Source organism: Pollachius pollachius (assembly GCF_949987615.1).
Source record: "Pollachius pollachius genome assembly, chromosome: 8".
In the NCBI taxonomy this organism is placed as follows: Eukaryota; Metazoa; Chordata; class Actinopteri; order Gadiformes; family Gadidae; genus Pollachius; species Pollachius pollachius.
Window position 1 is genome coordinate 4,497,135 of NC_136941.1, and position 21,259 is coordinate 4,518,393.

Sequence of the window (21,259 nt, forward strand, 5' to 3'; positions counted from 1 at the left end):
ATGGTAGTACTAGTTGTAGTGGTAGTATAGTAGTAGTATAGTAGTACAATAGGGGTGGTACTCACTAGGCAGGATGGTTTTGTAGCGGTCCTTCATTGCGTGTCCGGGGATGTTAAGTTCTTCAGAGTTCACAAAGTTTGGAGGAATTTTCTGTAGAGAGAATAGGGGGCTCATAAAAACAACACAGCTACGCTTAACTAAACCACACTTTATTATACTACACAACACTATACTACCCTAAGAACACTATTCACTGATACATAGCAACCCTAAACTTAACCACACTTTATTATACTATACTACACTATACTACACTAAGAATACTACAAGTGTGTGTGTGTGTGTGTGTTTGTGTGTGTGTGTGTGCGCGCGTGTATGTGTGTGTGTGTGTTTGTACTTGGTACTCTGTGTTAGGTGTGTGTGTTTGTGTTTTCATTCAGTGTGTGTGTGTGTGTGTGTATTTGCTTGTGTGTGTATTATTCAGTGTGTTTTCATTCAGTGTGTGTGTGTGTGTGTGTATATTTGTGTGTGTGTATTATTCAGTGTGTGTAGGTGTGTGTAGGTGTGTGTGTGTGTGTGTGTGTGCTTGGGGGGGGGGGGGGGGGGGGTAGTACCTGGTATTCTGTGTTCAATGTGTGTGTGTCCAGGGCGGCCAGCTGCAGCTCTGTGTGTGTGAGTGGTCGTGAGGCAGTGTGTAAAAGCTGTAGCCACACCTCCTTGGGGGTGGAGACAGAACACACAGGCTCCTCCCCCAAGCTGGTCACATCCAACAGCAGTGACAAGTTGGAGCCCCGCCTACAGATGTACAAAACGGTCTGGTCTGTTGTGGATACGCTTTTCATCGTATGTCTGCAATATATCTATAGATATAGACATAGATATATAAATAAATATATATATAAAAAGATATATCTATATCTTTATATCTATATATATACACACATAGAATGTATCACACATCTATACAGTATATATATAAAGCTAAAGATATAGATATATCTATATAGCTATAGCTATATAGATATATCTATATATATACTGTATATAGGTGTGATACATTCTATGTGTGTATATTCATGTCTCCATTCTCTGGATCTTTATTGATGTTCCCTACCTGTCCAGGAGACGACTCTGCGGTCTGGTCGGAGCACGTGGTGGTTGGACAACCTCAGCTGGAGTGCTCATAGTGCGAATGTGCGTGTGCGTGCTTGTGTGTGTGTGTTTGTGCGTATTTGCATGTGTTTGTGTTTATGCGTGTGTGTGTGTCTGTTTGTATGTGTGTGTGTGTGTGTGTGTGTCAAAGGTCGGCAGCTATCAGCCACCTGTTCATTAAAAAGATAAGATCATTATAACGGAGTCCATGAGGAAGAAACACTGAGAGGGGAACAGGAGTTGGTTGAGATTAATATACCTACATCCCAGAGGGCGGGAACTCATGCAGGGACTGACAGGAGAGCTCATCCAATAGAGACAGCAGACTGAGCAGGGGCGTGCCAAAGGGATACTTTCACCTGCTGGTCAAGACAGACCGATTCTTAGAGGAAGTTACATCACAGGAAGTCAGCCACAATCCGCTTCCTATATCATCACGCACACACACACTTACCCACGCACACACACACAGATGCATTAGCACATCCATAGCGTATGACTCTGACTCACAGAGAGATGCCCCCTCAGACCACCCTAGCCCTGAACCTACTGAGCCCAACGCTCTCCTTAACCCCACTGACCACCTAACCCCTGAACCTAATGACCCTAACCCTAACCCAGGATTTTAAAACACAAAACGAACAAACTAGAGCATCAAGAACCCTTCCCTTAAAACACTAGAGGAACAAACTAGAGCATCAGGAACCCTTCCTGTAAACACTTTAGGAACAAACTAGACCATCAGGAACCCTTCCTTCAAAACACTAGAGGAACAAACTAGACCATCAGGAACCCTTCCTTTAAAACACTAGAGGAACAAACTAGACCATCAGGAACCCTTCCTTTAAAACACTAGAGGAACAAACTAGACCATCAGGAACCCTTCCTTCCCTTTAAACTAACGGCCATATCTGTTAGGGGAAATCCAGGATTGGTGGATCAGCACATTTGGTCACCTGATGAGAGGGAATCCTATGCCTCACAACACAGTGAAGCTAAGTAAAGACTTCTCTACTCTACCTGCTCACCGTTCCATACTGTAATGCTCATCCTAATAGGTTAATATTGCACTGCTGAACCCTCGATTGCCTTCTGATTACCTTTTGATTGTATTTATATTTGGACCTTCCTTCCTCTGTAGGTCACATGGTGCACACTGACCCCCATGGCTGTGGACAAGGGACAGACCCTTCCTCTAGGGCCCATGGTGCACCCTGACCCCCATGGGACAGACCCTTCCTCTAGGACCCATGGTGCACCCTGACCCCCATGGGACAGACCCTTCCTCTAGGACCCATGGTGCACCCTGACCCCCATGGCTGTGGACAAGGGACCTTCCTTCTGGTTCTCTACCTTTTTGTACTTTCTTAATTTTCCAATGCTTTGGCATAGTAAATGAAAAAGACAGACAAACAGAAACAGACAGACACGCAGAGACAGATGCAAAGACACACAGAGACAGAGAGAGGGATAGAGGCTCAGACACACAGAGACAGAGAGAAGCAGAGCGAAAGACGCACAGAGAGATGGATAGGGAGGGAGGGAAAGAAAGTGAGACAGGGAGAGAGATAGAGCGAGACAGGAGAAAGAGAGAGAGAAAGAAAGAGAGAGGGGGAGAAAGAGACAGAGAGAGGGCGAGATAAATAGAGACAGATAGAGAGAGAGGGGAGAGAGGCAGAGAGAGAGAGAGAACAGGATGCAACAGGTTGGTGGAGGTTCTCCTTCCAGAAGGAGGTCTGCGTGTTGAAACACACCACATCTCCTCAACGTTGATGAACCCGTGACATCAACAGCATTACTACCTCTACCGCACACCTGTCTGCTCGTCTGACCTGTCTCTTTCTCACGGTCTGTGGTTGTGTGTGTTGGAGTGTGTGTGTGTTTGAAAATGCATGTGGTAAGAGTGTGTTTGTTAGGAGCATGCGAGTGTGTCTGAAAATGTGTGTGTCTTCAGAGTGTGTGTGTAATGAGTGTTTGGGTGTGTGTATGTTTGTAGCATGTGTGTGTGTATGTGTTAGTAGCGCGTGTGTGTATGCGTTAGAAGCGTGTGTGTTCGGAGTGTTTGTGTGTGTGTATGTGTTTGTTAGGAGTGTTTGTGTGTGTGATAGAAGTGTGTGTGTGATAGGAGTGTGTTAGGTGTGTGTGTGTGTGTTTGTTTGTTAGGTGTGTGTGTGTGTGTGTGTATTCCTCACCTTAGCTCTCCTCTTCTCTGACTTCTCTTCTTGAGTTCGACTCATATTCTACCCTCTCCACTTCCTCTAATACACCCACTCTCTCTCACTCAACACACACACACACACACACACATAGTAAACACACATGCTCACACTCCTAACGCACACACACAGAATACACAGACACACAAGCACAGAATGCACACATACACGGACTCCTAACACACAAACACACACATAATACACACATGCACACACACTCATAAAACACCAACAAGCACAGATTATACAGACACACACACGTAGTGATGTGAACCTTTGAAGGCTATCTGGTCTCTCAAGACACTCGCCAGCAGCTACTGCTGTTCATGATGCGTGTGTTTGTGTGTCTCTGTGTGTTTGTGTGTTAGACTTAGAAACTAGAGACTTAGACTTGATTTATTGTCATTCAATAAACACACCATCAGTGCACATATTAATCTAAATTTCATTACCAGAGCGAATGTTAAGACAAACAGACCCAAATGCTGACTGTTAGTATAGATTTACTTGTACTACTGAACTACTGCTATACCTAATGCGACCTGGGGCTGTTAGTATATATTATCTTTTAGGGCATTTAGCAGACGCTTCTATCCAAAGCAACTGACATAAGTAATATACATTAGTTTTACAATATTATGTAAAAGCAATTGTACTACTTTAGTACTTCTACTGTATTTACAACATAACCCGAGCAGGAGCTGTTAGTATGTAGCAGTACGTGCACTACTGAAGTACCAATGCCGTTTCTCTTCATAACCCTAGCTTGGGCTGTTAGTGACACGGCAGCGCGCCCCGCTGGTGGTAGTGAGTACTGCACCCCAATAATTACATTACACTCACACGTCTACGAGATAATCAACAGGTGGGACCTGTTTGTGACTTCAGTATCGACACTGGTGTCGCCCTGATCAGAGGAACCAAATTACAACAGACAGAGCAGCTGTACATTAGACCTGCTGAGACTAACTAGTGATTGTTTAGTCCCCCTCCTCCAGGGTGAGTTCCAATACCTGCGGCTGTTAAGCAGAGGACCAGAAGAGGATATCTCTGGTACCAGACACCTGTCGTCCAGCTATCCACACACACACACACACACACACACACACACACACACACACACACACACACGGCCCCGGGTCCTTCCTCGACTTCATGTCTTCCCCGAGCTCCGGTACGGAGATCAGGTTCAGTAAAGAGCAGGTAAGAACGCTGACGCTGAGTATGGAAGCTAATTTGTGTTGCGTGATCTTGTCTTGGGAGTGACGTAACCATAGCCAACAGAAACGTCATCCAGAATGTATGGTGGAATACTGATGTTTCAGTGAAGGTGCAGTAGCGGAGGGGTCTCAACGGTGGTCCGGATGTTCTGGTGGACAGTTAGCTGGAGGTACACTGGAGGTCAAGAAGTGGCTATGGACCTCGATGAATCCTCTCTAGGCTCATCATGTTCCGGCAGGATCGGGCTCAAATTAACCACTGTCCGTCCCCCCCTGGTGGACAACACGCAGAAGTTCTCAATGAACCCTCATAGCTGCAGAGGGTGTGTGTCGTGTGTCATTTGCTGCTGACAGGTTCAGACCTGCTGTTGCAGCATCACTTTGTATAACCCTTATTGTGTTCACCCCTACACACACACTGCTACTGATGACTCCTCGCTTTTCTCTCTCTCCCTGTCTCTCTTTCTCTGTCGGTCTGGGTCTGTCTCTCTGTCTCTATCTGTCTGTCTCTGTCTGTGTGTACCTCGGTCTCTCTCTCTGTATGTGTGTTTCTGTCTGTGTCTTTGTCTGATAGTCAGCCCCTCTGTATATCCTTCGTTAGGGTCAGATACAACTCCTATTGACTTTGATATTTTGGTCTTTCTCTCCAGTGTTTGGTAGAACTTTATTTTGTTTAGTGCTAACTTGGTTGGTCTGAATAGTCTGAGGGCTGAGGGTGTTGGTCTGAATAGTCTGAGGGCTGGTGGTGTTGGTTTTAATAGTCTGAGGGCTGACGGTGTTGGTCTGAATAGTCTGAGGGCTGACGGTGTTGGTATGAATAATCTGAGGGCTGACGGTGTTGGTCTGAATAGTCTGAGGGCTGGTGGTGTTGGTTTTAATAGTCTGAGGGCTGACGGTGTTGGTCTGAATAGTCTGAGGGCTGATGGTGTTGATCTGACTCAACTGCAGAGGGGAGCCCTATCCTGGTTCTGGGTAGGGTCAAGGATAGGGTCAGGGTTAGGATTAGGGTACGGGGCAGGGTCAGGGTCCTGACGGTTTTGGGTCTCGTACCGTGGTTCTGCTCAGGGTCAGCTAGGCTTTACGTTGAGGAGGCGGGTGTCTGGACTGGAGATGGCAGTGGACTCTGTGTGTTGTTGCACAGGTCTGCTTGCAGAGTTTCTATTGGGTGCGTTTCGCATTTGGAGAAGGGTTGGTTTGAACCGTTAGAAAGTTCTGTCCAAGGCTCTCCATCTTGAATAACTAGTTATTTACGATCTGTCTCACAGAGAGACTTTGAGTAGTCCTGCAGTGACTTCCATTTGGTATTCTAGGAGGCAAATGAAGAGGAGCAGTAGTTTCGTTGGTGGTGAATGGGTCTCTTTTAGTAGGTGTCCACTGGAATTCACAGTGAGGATGACCCTTCCCTTGGTATTAACATGTCTCTGACTCAAGATAAGGGAGGAAGAGGTCTTCACAGAAGTAAGGGGATTCTTAGGGGGGGAGGCAGACCCCACTCAAGTAAACATATGCTTTAGTATCTGAATAAACTGAATCAATCTTCTATGAAGATCTTCCTTTTCGGGACCAGTCAATCCTCTGTCAAGTACCAAATAAGCGTTTCTACTCTTTAGAATCGGCCTTGGATACTCCAACCCGTTATTTGCAATGAAGTCATTGTTGTTGATTATTGTTGTTTATTGTAGAGTAAGAGGTCTCTGTGTTTCTCTCTCTGTTGTCTCCAGGGGGAGGGCGGGGATGTAGCGGTCAGGATGCTCTCGGCCTCAGGCTCAGGGAAGAAGAGGAGGAGGAGGCCCAGTAAGAAGACGCTGTGGAAGGGTCTGGGTCTGCTGGGGGGAGCTGCTGCTCTGGCCCTCCTCACAGGACTGCTTGTCTGGCACTTCCACCGTAGGTCCCTCCCTCCCTCCCTAGGATCTCCTCACAGCACACCTAGTACATCTGGAGCAGATCGAGAACATCTAGTATATCTGGAGAACATCTAGTATATCTGGAGAACATCAATTATATTTGGAGAACATCTGGTATACCTGGAGAACATCAAGAACATCTAGTATATCTGAAGAACATCAGTTATATTCGGTGAACATCTAGTATATCTGGAGAACATCAAGAACATCTAGTATATCTGGAGAACATCTAGTATATCTAGAGAACATCTAATATATCTGGAGAACATCAAGAACATCTAGTATATCTGAAGAACATCTAGTATATCTGAAGAACATCTAGTATATCTGAAGAACATCTAGTATATCTGGAGAACATCAATTATATTTGGAGAACATCTAGTATATCTGGAGAACATCAATTATATTTGGAGAACATCTAGTATATCTGGAGAACATAAAGAACAGCTAGAGAGCATCTAACATATCTGGAGAACAGCTAGTATATCTAGAGAACAGCTAGTATATCTGGAGAACAGCTAGTATATCTAGAGAGCATCTAACATATCTGGAGAACAGCTAGTATATCTAGAGAACAGCTAGTATATCTGGAGAACAGCTAGTGTATCCAGTATATCTGGAGAACATCAATTTCTATTTTTAAAACAATATCATGAGAAATGCTACTGGTGCTGCTAAGCACCCTCTGTTCAGTGAGCTGGTACTGAGCCTCCTTTCTTGTTCAGTGAGCTGGTACTGAGCCTCCTGTCGTGTCCAGTGAGCTGGTACTGAGCCTCCTGTTGTGTTCAGTGAGCTGGTACTGACCCTCCTGTCGTGTTCAGTGAGCTGGTACTGAGCCTCCTGTCGTGTTCAGTGAGCTGGTACTGAGCCTCCTGTCGTGTTCAGTGAGCTGGTACTGAGCCTCCTGTCGTGTTCAGTGAGCTGGTACTGACCCTCTGTTTAGTGAGCTGGTACTAACCCCCCTGTGTTCAGTCAGTACTAACTTTCCTGTGTTCAGTGATGGTACTAACCCCCTCCTTTGTTCAGTGCGTGAAGACCAGAAGGTCCAGAAGACCTACATGGGGGCGATGGGCATCTCAGACCAGCAGTTTGCGGAGGCCTACGAAGACCCCAGCAGCGAGGAGTACCAGCGCCTCGCTGGGCTGGTCAACAGCCAGGTCTCAACACACACATGTCAACTATGTTACTAATTACATCCCATCATAACCTGACATCATTATGTTATGTGTCCTAAGGTTAGGTTAGTAATAATATATTATCAGTCCTAAGGTTAGGTTAGTGATAAAGTACCATCAGTCATAAGGTAAGGTTAGTAATAACATATCATCAGTCCTAAAGTTAGGTTAGTAGTAACATATCATCAGTCCTAAAGTTAGCTTAGTAATGACTTCTGCGTGTTTCAGTTGAAGGTGATGTACTCCAAGAACTCGGTGCTGTCCAAGTACTTCCAGGAGTCTACGGTCCAGGCCTTCAGGTGGGTTCTCCTCCCACAGCTTCTTGTTGAGAACATGTTGGGTGGGGACCCGTGTGGGCCCTGGTTCTGACGGGTCCTTGGTGTGTGTTGGGGCCCTCGTTCTGACGGGGCCTTGGTGTGTGTTGGGGCCCTTGTGGACGGTGTGGGCCCTGGTTCTGACGGGGCCTTGGTGTGTGTTGGGGCCCTGGTTCTGATGGGGCCTTGGTGTGGGTTGGGGCCCTGGTTCTGACGGGGCCTTGGTGTGTGTTGGAGCCCCTCTGGACCTGGTTCTGGTGGGGCCTTGGTGTGTGTTGGGACCCTTGTTGACCTGTATGGGCCCTGGTTCTTGTGGGGCCTTGGTAGCGCTGAGCCTCACCTTACCGTGTGTCCTGCTGCAGTGAAGGGGAGGACGGCATCGTGGCCTACTACCAGTCAGAGTTCAGCCTCCCGGAGCCCCGCCTCTCCTCCCTGGACCAGGCCATGGAGTCTCTGGGGGAACCAGACAAACAGCAGGTCCGCCAGGGCCGCCTGCTGCTGAGACCCACCAACACCCTGAACGTCCACCGCATGGTGACTGGAGGTACACCCAGCCAGAGACCCCCAAAAGACCCCAGGAGACCACCTGTAGACTCTCAATAGACCACCAATAGACCACCAGTAGACCCTCAAAAGACCATCATTAGACCACCAGTAGATGATCAGCGATGTCTGTGTTTTTTTAATCACATGAAGAGTTTTAAGTCTCCAGCGTCCAGCCCCAGAAGTCTGGAGGTAATATCCCCCCTGGTAATCAATTTCTGTGTGTTATAGCCCTGGATCCGCGCATGACAAAGCCCAAGTTCATCAGTAAGTAATATAAGTAACATATTCAAAGTCACACCTGTGGCCTCTCAGAAGTGCTGATGTTGACTCTTCTCCTGGCTCAGACCAGAGGTCCACCTCGCTCCACGTCCAGAAGAAGGGGGATCTGCGGTCTCCGGGGTTCCCCGACTCCTTGTACAAGCCCAGCACCTTCCTGCAGTGGAAGCTGAGGGCTCAGCCCCACCACAGGGTGCTCCTGGAGTTCCACAGCTTCGCCATGGAGGAGGACTGCCAGAAGGACTTCATCAAACTCTACGACTCCCTGGTCCCCATCGAGCACCTGGTCCTGGCAGAGTCAGTCTGCACACGCCCTGAGACCTAGATACAAACATAGATCTATGATCGGGATGGTGACCTCATCATAGATCTAGATTCAGGATGGAGACCTCATCATAGATCTATGTTGCAGGACCTCATAATAGATCAATGATGCAGGATGGATACCTCATCATAGATCTATGTTCAGGAGGGAGACCTCATCATAGATCAATGTTCAGGAGGGAGACCTCATCATAGATCAATGTTGCAGGATGGAAACCTCATCATGGATATATGTTGCAGGATTGAGACCTCCTAATAGATCTATGCTGCAGGACATCGTCATAGATCTATGTTGCAGGATGAAGGCCTCATCATAGATCTATGTTATGGAGACAGACGGATCAAATAACTTTTCATTCTTTTCTTTTTTTTCATCCACCCAATCATATTCATAACTCATCAATTGTATATCAAGTATAAGCACATGAGAGGTGATGGGGCTGCTTCTCCTTCCAGGAAGTGCGGAAACGTCCACCAGCCCATGGTCTTTCTTTCTTCTGGGAATGTGATGCTGCTCACCATGGTAACCAGCAAAGAGAATAACTTCCGAGGCTTCAGAGCCACCTACTCCCAGATCCCTCTTAACACCAGTAAGAACACCGTCCCCCCAGGCACCACATCCAGCTACATAAGGCTAGCTAGCTGATCAGCGTGTGGAGCTAATGGCTTGTTGCGGTCCTGTAGCATGTGGAGCTAACAGCTTCTTGTTGTCCTGTAGCGTGTGGGGCTAACAGCTTGTTGTCTTCCTGTAGCGTTTGGAGCTAACAGCTTCTTGTTGTCCTGTAGCGTGTGGAGCTAACAGCTTCTTGTTGTCCTGTAGCGTGTGGGGCTAACAGCTTCTTGTTGTCCTGTAGCGTGTGGGGCTAACAGCTTGTTGTCTTCCTGTAGCGTGTGGAGCTAACAGCTTCTTGTTGTCCTGTAGCGTGTGGAGCTAACAGCTTCTTGTTGTCCTGTAGCGTTTGGAGCTAACAGCTTCTTGTTGTCCTGTAGCGTGTGGAGCTAACAGCTTCTTGTTGTCCTGTAGCGTGTGGGGCTAACAGCTTGTTGTCTTCCTGTAGCGTGTGGAGCTAACAGCTTCTTGTTGTCCTGTAGCGTGTGGAGATAACAGCTTCTTGTTGTCCTGTAGCGTGTGGGGCTAACAGCTTGTTGTCTTCCTGTAGTGTGTGGAGCTAACAGCTTCTTGTTGTCCTGTAGCGTGTGGAGCTAACAGCTTCTTGTTGTCCTGTAGCGTGTGGGGCTAACAGTTTGTTGTTATCCTGTAGCGTGTGGAGCTAACAGCTTCTTGTTGTCCTGTAGCGTGTGGAGCTAACAGCTTCTTGTTGTCCTGTAGCATGTGGAGCTAACAGCTTGTTGTCTTCCTGTAGCGTTTGGAGCTAACAGCTTCTTGTTGTCCTGTAGCGTGTGGAGCTAACAGCTTCTTGTTGTCCTGTAGCGTGTGGGGCTAACAGCTTGTTGTCTTCCTGTAGTGTGTGGAGCTAACAGCTTCTTGTTGTCCTGTAGCGTGTGGAGCTAACAGCTTCTTGTTGTCCTGTAGCGTGTGGGGCTAACAGCTTCTTGTTATCCTGTAGCGTGTGGAGCTAACAGCTTCTTGTTGTCCTGTAGCGTGTGGGGCTAACAGTTTGTTGCGGTCCTGTAGTGTGGAGCTAACAGCTTGATGTGGCCCTGTAGCGTGTGGAGCTAACAGCTTGTTGTCTTCCTGTAGCGTGTGCGGCTAACAGCTTGTTTTGGTCCTTGTAGCATGTGGGGGTCAACTGACTGGCCTCTCAGGGGTCATCACCTCACCCTTCTTCCCGGCGTTCTACCCTCCTAAGACGACATGCGTGTGGAACATTCAGGTCAGTCCTCTTCCCCTCACTCCCCCCTGGTCTAGGTCTGGTCCTGGACCATTCTAGTCTAGTCTGGTCTGATCTAGTCTAGTCTGGTCTGGTCTTTTCTAGCCCTGATCCAGTACTAGTCCTGGTCTGGTCTAGGCCTGGTCTAGTCCCAGGTCTGGTCAGAATCAGATGCTGTCTACAATCTGATTGTTTGTTTGAACCTAGATCATATCTCTCCCTTCCCTCCCTCCAGGTCCCCGAAGGCCACTTTATCAAACTCCAGTTCACTGATTTCTCTCTGGCAGACCCAGCAGGGGGCAAAGCGGGGTGTACCAAGGATTATGTAGAGGTCAACGACCAAAGGTCTGTCTCTGATCATCCCTTCATCATTCTGTCTCTCCTCTGTCATCCTTTCATCATACAGTCTCTCCTCCGTCATCCCTTCATGATTCTGGCTCTCATCAGCCCTCCATCATTCTGTCCCTACTGTCATCCCTCCATTATTCTTTCTCTCCTCAGTCATCCCTCCATCATTCTGTCTCTCCTCTGTCATCCCTCCATCATTCTGTCTCTCCTCTTTCATCCTTTCATCATACTATCTATCCTTTCATCCTTTCATCATACTATCTATCCTCTGTCATCCTTTCATCATTCTGTCTCTCCTCTGTCATCCCTCCATCATTCTGTCTCTCCTCTTTCATCATTCTGTCTCTCCTTTTTCATCCCTCCATCATTCTGTCTCTCCTTTTTCATCCCTCCGTCATTCTGTCTCTCCTCTATCATCCCTCCATCAACTCTCTGACCTTTTTTACGGAGTGTTTTTAATCTCTTCAGACCGTGATCTGAAAACAGTTGTGAGAGATACAGGGACAAACTAGAAAAACTGGCTGACGATAGCATGTAATGTAGACCAGAGCTCACATAGATAGCTCAGACGTCACCGCTCAACCAAAAGAGAGAAAGGGGAAATTATAAAGGTAGGGGGAAGTGAATATGATACTGACATTAAAAACATTCTACCTGAACATGAATCCTCTCCCGGAAGGCTCTGTGGAAAGAAAGGCAGCAGCGCCATCACCGTAGAAAGCACCAAGATGGCCGTCAGGTTCCAGTCCGACTCCTCCAACGTGGATTCTGGATTCTCTGCCCAATACGAAGCCTTCGTCCCTGCTAACCGTGAGCCTCTCACTACACATGATGATGAACACTTCGATTAAAAAAACACTTGAATAATCTCCACACGCCTACTCACTCACACTGTGTTGTGCCGTTTCCGTACCCAGCATGCCCTGGGCGTTTCCACTGCGACAACCACCAGTGTGTGAACCACACTCTGCACTGCGACGGCTGGGAGGACTGTGCGGACCACAGCGACGAGAACAACTGCAGTACGTCCACCGGATCAGGACTTATGGCTCCTGTTGTACGACTGGGGATGGAGTGAGTGTGGAGAGTGAGGTGGTGCAGGGGTCTGAAGGAGTGAGGCGGTGTAGGGGTCTGAAGGAGTGAGTGTGTGGAGAGTGAGGCGGTGTAGGGGTCTGAAGGAGTGAGGCGGTGTAGGGGTCTGAAGGAGTGAGTGTGTGGAGAGTGAGGCGGTGTAGGGGTCTGAAGGAGTGAGGCGTGTAGGGGTCTGAAGGAGTGAGGCGGTGTAGGGGTCTGAAGGAGTGAGGCGGTGTAGGGGTCTGAAGGAGTGAGTGTGTGGAGAGTGAGGCGGTGTAGGGGTCTGAAGGAGTGAGGCGGTGTAGGGGTCTGAAGGAGTGAGGCGGTGTAGGGGTCTGAAGGAGTGAGTGTGTGGAGAGTGAGGCGGTGTAGGGGTCTGAAGGAGTGAGGCGGTGTAGGGGTCTGAAGGAGTGAGTGTGGAGAGTGAGGTGGTGCAGGGGTCTGAAGGAGTGAGGCGGTGTAGGGGTCTGAAGGAGTGAGTGTGTGGAGAGTGAGGCGGTGTAGGGGTCTGAAGGAGTGAGGCGGTGTAGGGGTCTGAAGGAGTGAGTGTGTGGAGAGTGAGGTGGTCCAGGGGTGTGAAGGAGTGAGGCGGTGTAGGGGTCTGAAGGAGTGAGTGTGTGGAGAGTGAGGCGGTGTAGGGGTATGATGAAGAACGTGTGTGTGTGTGTGTGTGTGTGTGTGTGTGTGTGTGTTTAGCCTGCCAGGAGGGCCAGTTCCTCTGTGCTAACGGGAGGTGTAAGCCCAGCTTCTGGAGGTGTGACGGAGTGGACGACTGTGGAGACGGCTCTGACGAGGAGCACTGTGGTAGGTCGGCAGGGCTGTCCGTCAAACCCTCTCACAGGATTGGTCAGATTAAAACATGATCCCTAATCAAATACAGACTTCAGCTGGCTGGTTCAGACTACACGATCCTCAGATATTCCTCCACAATTTAACATGTCACACTATACGATCACAGAGCCAGGAAATCGGGCCTTGTCTCGTCGGAAGGCTGGCCACACTACAAGATTCGAGGGTGCGATGCTCTCTACTTTGTATCATTCACGTTTGTAAGATATTTAGAAAATCTAAGGTTTAGAACTGATGTAAATGTTTTTTAACATTTTTGTCATAAAGGTTCCAGTAGTTTTTATATCTGCTCAATGCAGCAACTCCTCACAGGAGTTGCGGTGCGCGTGACGTGAGCGATACAAAGTACCCTCAGCAACCACGTAGCCTAGCAACAGAGCGTCAACAATGGATCCCGAGTTCCTAGCAGTTTGAGGTTTATGATAGGTTATGATAGCTATTAGCACGTCAACAGCAGTTGGCTCCAAACATACTGGGTGGCGTCGGCTATTTCTCGCCAGGCTGTATCCCTTCACCCTATCGTGGAACTCCTTTGTGGACACGTCGAAAGTTGCTGCCACATTTCAACCAAAGTTGTCTCCATTATGTTGCTCCATTTTCCCTGGTTTTCTTTATTAGCATTCTTGTTATTGATCGTATTCATTTTTGTAGTAGTTACTGTGTACTCAGTTTAGTGCAGTGAAGTCAGTTGGTAAACACTGCGCGTGAGCTCCAGCTGTTCGCGGGGTTCCCTCACGCAACTGGGGGCGGGGTTCCCTCATGTCAACAATGGTTACGTCATGCGATTCCCCAAAAAATTCTGACAGGTACAACTCGCAAATTTGTTTGCGACGAAAGAATCGGGGAAAAATCGGGCTGAAATGGTGTAGTCTGAACCAGCCACACAATTATCATAGACTTATTCACTTACCATAGACTTATAAACACACTCATCATAGACTTATATACACTTATCATACAATGATAAACACACTTACCATAGAATGATAAACACACTTATCATAAACATATAAACACACTTATCACAGACTTATAAAAACACTCATAGATTTATCTATACATGCTTTGCTATAAACAAGTTGTGTTTGTTTCAACTGGAGCAGAAACTTAGGGTGTGTTTGTTTGGAATGCAGGAGGGAGTTAAGGAATGTTGGTTTGGAATGCAGGAGGGAGTTAAGGAATGTTTGTTTGTCTGCAGGGCAGTGCAGTGCAGGACAGTTCCGTTGTCATAACGACCGCTGCATCCCAGACAACCAGACGTGTGATGGGATCGACGACTGCTCGGATGGGTCGGACGAGGCCCAGTGTAAGAAGGGTATGTCTCTCAGTGCTGTCGTGTAACAGTGTATAAAGTGTTGCCCGTGTGTGTGTGTGTGTGTGTGTGTGTGTGTGTGTGTGTGTAACAGTGTATAAAGTGTTGCCCGTGTGTGTGTGTAAGTGTATAAAGTGTTGCCCGTGTGTGTGTGTGTAAGTGTATAAAGTGTTGCCCGTTTGTGTGTGTGTGTGTGTGTGTGTGTGTGTGTGTGTGTGTGTGTAACAGTATATAAAGTGTTGCCCGTGTGTGTGTATGTATGTAACAGTGTATAAAGTGTTGCCCGTGTGTGGGTGTGTGTGTGTATAAAGTGTTGCCTGTGTGTGTGTAATAGTGTATAAATTGCTGCCCATGTGTGTGTTTGTGTCTCAGTGTATAAAGTGTTGCCCATGTGTGTGTGTGAGTGTTACAGTGTACAATGTGTTGCCCGTGTGTGTGTGTGTGTGTCAGTTTATAACATGTTGCCTGTGTGTGTGTGTGTGTGTCTCAGTGTATGCCATGCTGCCTTTGTGTGTGTGTGTGCGTGTGTATGTGTGTGTGTCAGTGTATAACATGTTGCCTGTGTGTGTGTGTGTCTCAGTTTATGCCATGTTGCGTGCGTGTGTGTGTGTGTCTCTCAGTGTATAACATGTTGCCTGTGTGTGTGTGTGTGTCTCAGTGTATGCCATGTTGCTTTTGTGTGCGTGTCTGTGTGTGTGTCTCAGTGTATAACATGTTGCCTGTGTGTGTGTGTGTGTCTCAGTTTATGCCATGTTGCGTGCGTGTGTGTGTGTGTGTATGTGTCTCTCAGTGTATAACATGTTGCCTGTGTGTGTGTGTGTGTGTGTGTGTGTGTGTCTCAGTGTATGCCATGTTGCCTTTGTGTGTGTGTGTGTGTGTGTGTGTGTGTGTCTCAGTGTATAACAGGTTGCCTGTGTGTGTGTGTGTGTGTGTGTGTGTGTGTGTAGTGGTGGAGGCCAAGTGCTCAGCTCAGACCTTCCGCTGCAGCTCGGGGGTGTGCATCAGTAAGGTGAACCCCGAGTGTGACGGAGAAGCGGACTGTCAGGACGCCTCTGATGAAGCCAACTGTGGTGTGTGAACTCTAACTACCGTACAGCTAACTACCTTACAGCTAACACACTCTACCTATCACGCTAACTACCTTACAGCTAACACAATCTACCTATCACGCTAACTACCTTACAGCTAACACACTCTACCTATCACGCTAACTACCTTACAGCTAACACACTCTACCTATCACGCTAACTACCTTACAGCTAACACACTCTACCTATCACGCTAACTACCTTACAGCTAACACACTCTACCTATCACGCTAACTACCTTACAGCTAACACACTCTACCTATCACGCTAACTACCTTACAGCTAACACACTCTACCTATCACCCTAACTACCTTACAGCTAACACACTCTACCTATCATGCTAACTACCTTACAGCTAACACACTCTACCTATCACCCTAACTACCTTACAGCTAACACACTCTACCTATCATGCTAACTACCTTACAGCTAACACACTCTACCTATCACCCTAACTACCTTATGGCTAACACACTCTACCTATCACCCTAACTACCTTACAGCTAACACACTCTACCTATCACGCTAACTACCTTACGGCTAACACACTCTACCTATCATGCTAACTACCTTACAGCTAACACACTCTACCTATCACGCTAACTACCTCATAGCTAACACACTCTACCTATCACCCTAACTACCTTATGGCTAACACAATCTACCTATCACCCTAACTACCTAATGGCTAACACACTCTACCTATCACCCTAACTACCTTACAGCTAACACACTCTACCTATCACCCTAACTACCATACAGCTAACACACTCTACCTATCACCCTAACTACCATACAGCTAACACACTCTACCTATCACGCTAACTACCTTACAGCTACCACACTCTAGCTATCACACTAGCTACCACACAGCTCACACAGACTACTAACTATCATACTGTTGTACTGTGTCTATGTGTATTTTAATGTGTGTGTGTGCGTGTGTATTGTACTGTGTGTGTGTGTGTATGTCTGTGTGTATGCTGTGTGTGTGTGCAGAGTGTGGGACCCGTCCCTTTAAGAGCTCGGCCGTGGTTGGGGGGGAGAGCTCGCAGGTGGGGGAGTGGCCCTGGCAGGTGAGCCTCCACGTCCGGGGCAAAGGTCACGTGTGCGGGGCCTCCGTCCTGAACGGCAGCTGGCTGCTCACCGCCGCGCACTGTGTCCAAGACGACGACACCACCAGGTACAGACAGACAGACAGACAGACAGACAGACAGACAGACAGACAGACAGACAGAGAGACAGACAGACAGAACACAATACACACAACACCACACACAAACACAAACAAGTTATAATATAATAACATGTTATCATGTATAACTCTAGTTGTAATAGAATAACATGTTATCACGTATTACTCTAGTTGTAATAGAATAACATGTTATCACGTATTACTCTAGTTGTAATAGAATAACATGTTATCATGTATAACTCTAATTGTAACATAATAACATGTTATCATTTATAGCTCTAGCTATAATATAATAACATGTTATCACGTATAACTGTAGTTATAAGATAATAAAATGTTATCATGTATAACTTTAGTTATAACATGTTATCATGCATAATAACATTTGATCATGTATAACTCTAGTTATAATTTGAATAACATGTTATCGTGCATAATAACATGTTGTCATGTATTACTCTAGTTATAATAACATGTTATCATGTATAATGACATGCTATCACATATAACTTGTTATAATATAATCACATGTTATCAAGTATGATAACATGTTATCCCGTAAAACTAGTTGTACACAATGAAGACCATGTCGTGGTCCGGCCCTCAGGTTCTCCAGGGTGGACCTCTGGGAGGCCATGTTGGGCCTCCACATCCAGGGCCATGACAGCGAGTGGACGGTGAGGAGGTACCTGCAGAGGATCATCCCCCACCCGAGCTTCAACCCCAAGACCTACGCCAACGACCTTGCCCTGATGGAGCTGCAGGAGCCCGTCACCCTCAACCAGAACATCTGGCCCATCTGCCTGCCCAGTCCCGCCCACCAGTTCCATGCCGGGGAGTCGGCCTGGATCACTGGCTGGGGGACCACCAGGGAGGGAGGTAGGCCGCTCACATCTCCTCTGTGTTAACCCATTTGAACCGACTGCTGCGCGGCGCAACATTGTATCTACTAGATACAATGTTGCGCCGCGCAGCAGCCGGTACAAATGGGTTAAGGGGCGCTGCTGGCACACACTCGTACATGGGGGAGGGAACCGAGAACCTTTCAACTTGGAATCGCAAACTAACCCCTGCACAATCCGGCTGAACATGTGTTCATGCACTATAGGAGGGTTCATTAAGTGTTAATGTCAGCGTGTTTAAGTTAGCATGTTTAAGTCAGTGTGTATAAATTTGCATGTTTTGGTTGGCCTGTGAAAGTTAGTTTAAGTTAGCATGTTTACGTGAGCGTGTTTAAGTTAGCATGTTTACGTGAGCGTGTTTAAGATAGCATGTTTACGTGAGCTTGTTTAAATGAGCATGTTGACGTCAGCGTGTATAAGTTAGCAAGTTTACGTTAGCGTTTTAACATCGCCCTGTTTATGTTATAATGTGTACATCAATGTGTTTACCTTAGCGTGTTAATGTCAACATGTTTACGTCCCCATGTTTACGACAGTGTTGATGTTAGCGTGTTAAAATAAGCATGTTCCATATGCTGTGCTGCAGGTTTTAAAGCGGCCATCTTGCAGAAGGCGGAGGTGCGCGTGGTGAACCAAACGGTTTGCAATACTCTGTTGCAGGGCCAGATCACAGACGGCATGCTTTGTGCCGGCATCTTGAAGGGAGGCGTGGACGCCTGTCAGGTACACCAGCCAATCACAGACTAGATGAAACATAAACCAGCCAATCACAGATTAGATGAGACATAAACCAGCCAATCACAGATTAGATGAAACGTAACGCAGCCAATCACAGATTAGATTAAACATAAACCAGCCAATCACAGATAAAATGAAGCATAAACCAGCCAATCACAGATTTAAAAATTTAAACCAGGCAATCACAGAATAAACATAAACCAGCTAATCACAAATGATATTAAACATACACCTATCATATTATATTAAACATAAATCCATCATATTAGATTAAACATACACTAATCATATTATATTAAACATACACCAATCATATTAGATTAAACATACACTAATCATATTAGATAAACATACACCCAAAATATTATCTTAGATTAGATCAGATGACATTTATATCCGATTGGATTTGAATAAACTACTTTATATACGAACAAACCAACCAGGAAGTTACTTTCTTCTGTTTTACCAGTATCATCCTCTTCTGGTTATGATTAACAGTCTCTAGCCTGACCTTTAACCTCTGACCCCTCAGGGTGACTCTGGCGGGCCCCTGTCCATCACGGCGGCGAGCGGGCGTGTCTTCCAGGCGGGCGTGGTCAGCTGGGGAGACGGCTGCGCCCGTAAGAACCGGCCCGGCGTGTACTCCCGGGTCACGCACCACCGCGCCTGGATCAAGGAGCACACAGGCCTGTAGCCCGCGGACAGCCCCCTGGCCCGGGCTCCAGGACCCTCCCCTCTGGACCCGCCGAGGTCACACAAGGCGTGGTGGTTAACGGTAGCTAACGGGTCTTTACGTCGGCATGGCGATGACCGTGGCGATGAGCGCTGACTGCTGGGCGGGGTGGGGGGGGGGGGGTGACACCTGCTGGAGGCTGTTGGAACACTTCTCAGTACTGATGGCGGACATCAGGGTCCTCAGAACATATCTACTGCTACTGTCACAGACCTAGGGCAGGCTAACGGCTAACCATGTGACCCCTCAGCCTCCAGGTCACATGGTCCACGTGGCCTGAAGAAAGCTGGAGAAGGAGATAGTGGGACTATCTTTTATGTTGCATTTGTATTTAAAATACTGGGAAACACTGTGGTTATTACAGTAATCGGTTTTGGTTTGTGCTGCGGAAATGGTTTTGGGTTACTTGTGTTTAATTTATGCAGATTATATTTTATATTTGAAAATATTTTTCTATAAATATTTACTGATTATTGAGTATTATGCCTGAAAATGTGCTGATATGCTAGGTTATACCATGAGTGTTTTATATAAATACTGATGAAGGACAATGGGTTGACGTAAAGTCTCTCAGGTAAAGCATCACTTTCATCACTCTCACCTTACAGAGAGGAGGACCTAAGTGAAAACATGCAGGGTGTTGGCAGGTTTCTTATTACAACTGTTTTTGGGCTTTGCAAAATAAAGATGTTTTATATGAGTACTCTGTTGGATTGTAACTGCAGTATTAATCCCTTGTAACTACATTTAGCATGGTAGTATCTAGAAGTGAACTAAACACATAATGAGTGTCTAGAGGTGAACAAATCAAAATAGTGTCTAGAGGTGAACTAAAAATTATAGTGTCTAGAGGTGATCTAATCAGGATAGTGTCTAGAGGTGAACTAATCATGATAGTTTCTAGAGGTGAACTAATCATGATAGTGCCTAGAGGTGAACTAAACAGGAGTTTCTAGAGGTGAACTAAGCATGATAGTTTCTAGAGGTGAACTAATCATGATAGTGCCTAGAGGTGAACTAAACATGAGTGTCCAGAGGTGAACTTATCACGATAGTGCCTAGAGGTGAACTAAACAGGAGTGTCTAGAGGTGAACTAATCATGATAGTGCCTAGAGGTGAACTAAACACATGATAGTTTCTAGAGGTGAACTAAACAGGAGTGTCTAGAGGTAAACTAATCATGATAGTTTCTAGAGGTGAACTAATCATGATAGTGCCTAGAGGTGAACTAAACAGGAGTGCCTAGAGGTGAACTTAACATGATAGTGTCTAGAGGTGAACTAATCATGATAGTGTCTAGAGGTGAACTAATCATGATAGTGCCTAGAGGTGAACTAATCATGATAGTGTCTAGAGGTGAACTCAACAGGAGTGTCTAGAGGTGAACTAATCATGATAGTTTCTAGAGGTGAACTAATCATGATAGTGCCTAGAGGTGAACTAAACAGGAGTGTCTAGAGGTGAACTAATCATGATAGTGCCTAGAGGTTAGGGTTAGAGTACTAAACACGATGTTGTAGGTGTAAGTCCACAGACCTGATGATGGATGGCACAGGAGGTTCAAGTTGAGCAGGACAATAAGGAGGCAGACGTGTTGTTCTGCTTTCTGTTGTATTTATTAGTGGAATGGAATATACACATCTGTGCTTTAATGAAGTTCTCTCCTCTCCTCCTCTCTGAGAAAACATTTAAATACCTACAACGGTATCCATGCATATTTGTGACTGTCCAACATATCACAACACACATACACATTCACACACACAGTCTCCCTCACACATACGCACACATGCATACCTCAATATCACTCAACGACTGCATTCTCTCAGGAAACATGCCTGAAGGTTTTTTTATTTTCATTTTGGAAATTTTAAATAAATGAGTGTGATCTTTTTTTCGGCTGTATAGTCGTCCGTCCTCCTGGTGGTGGAACACAGGGGTCAGGGAAGGAGAACATGAGGGAACGTAATGAAACGAGAGGTTACCATGCAAGGGGACGGGTGGAGGACCTCTTCTGCCACAGGATGCTTCCTACGTCTACTGATGAGGATCATGCAAA

The 21,259-nt window shown here is 46.6% G+C and overlaps 2 protein-coding genes across 4 annotated transcripts in view; one reads left to right on the top strand and one right to left on the bottom strand.

Moving 5' to 3' along the window:
- LOC307079674 (tyrosine-protein phosphatase non-receptor type 7-like) overlaps nucleotides 1-3,385 on the bottom strand; it is an 8,114-nt gene extending 4,729 nt beyond the window's left edge. The window contains exons 1-5 of one of the 3 annotated variants that reach the window (XM_079742142.1): nucleotides 3,345-3,385; nucleotides 1,416-1,514; nucleotides 1,115-1,322; nucleotides 615-795; nucleotides 66-150 (exon numbers count right to left, since the gene is read on the bottom strand). In XM_079742142.1, the coding sequence (XP_079598268.1) occupies nucleotides 66-150; nucleotides 615-795; nucleotides 1,115-1,185 (337 nt within the window). In that variant the 5' untranslated portion in view covers nucleotides 1,186-1,322; nucleotides 1,416-1,514; nucleotides 3,345-3,385. Of the gene's footprint in view, nucleotides 1-65; nucleotides 151-614; nucleotides 861-1,114; nucleotides 1,323-1,415; nucleotides 1,515-3,344 lie in introns of all 3 variants that reach the window. The other 2 variants (XM_079742141.1, XM_079742143.1) reach the window with 2 other exon arrangements.
- Nucleotides 3,386-4,273: 888 nt separating this feature from the next.
- Nucleotides 4,274-19,902, top strand: LOC307079671 (suppressor of tumorigenicity 14 protein homolog). The gene is made up of 19 exons (XM_079742138.1): nucleotides 4,274-4,571; nucleotides 6,310-6,472; nucleotides 7,519-7,649; nucleotides 7,896-7,966; nucleotides 8,344-8,525; nucleotides 8,756-8,791; nucleotides 8,872-9,100; nucleotides 9,584-9,717; nucleotides 10,865-10,962; nucleotides 11,195-11,304; nucleotides 11,987-12,117; nucleotides 12,225-12,329; nucleotides 13,078-13,185; nucleotides 14,429-14,545; nucleotides 15,490-15,612; nucleotides 16,631-16,814; nucleotides 17,434-17,705; nucleotides 18,315-18,451; nucleotides 18,999-19,902. The coding sequence occupies exons 1-19, from the start codon at nucleotides 4,524-4,526 to the stop codon at nucleotides 19,158-19,160; spliced, it is 2,541 nt and encodes an 846-aa protein (XP_079598264.1). The 5' UTR covers nucleotides 4,274-4,523; the 3' UTR covers nucleotides 19,161-19,902.
- Nucleotides 19,903-21,259: the final 1,357 nt, after the last annotated feature.

Excerpts from the sequence above, each read along its gene's own strand:
- LOC307079671 (XM_079742138.1), top strand. The coding sequence starts at position 4,524 with ATGTCTTCCCCGAGCTCCGGTACGGAGATCAGGTTCAGTAAAGAGCAG. Across the intron at positions 8,526-8,755 it reads CCACCGCATGGTGACTGGAG|CCCTGGATCCGCGCATGACA; the intron begins GTACACCCAGCC and ends TGTGTGTTATAG. Across the intron at positions 9,101-9,583 it reads GAGCACCTGGTCCTGGCAGA|GAAGTGCGGAAACGTCCACC; the intron begins GTCAGTCTGCAC and ends TTCTCCTTCCAG.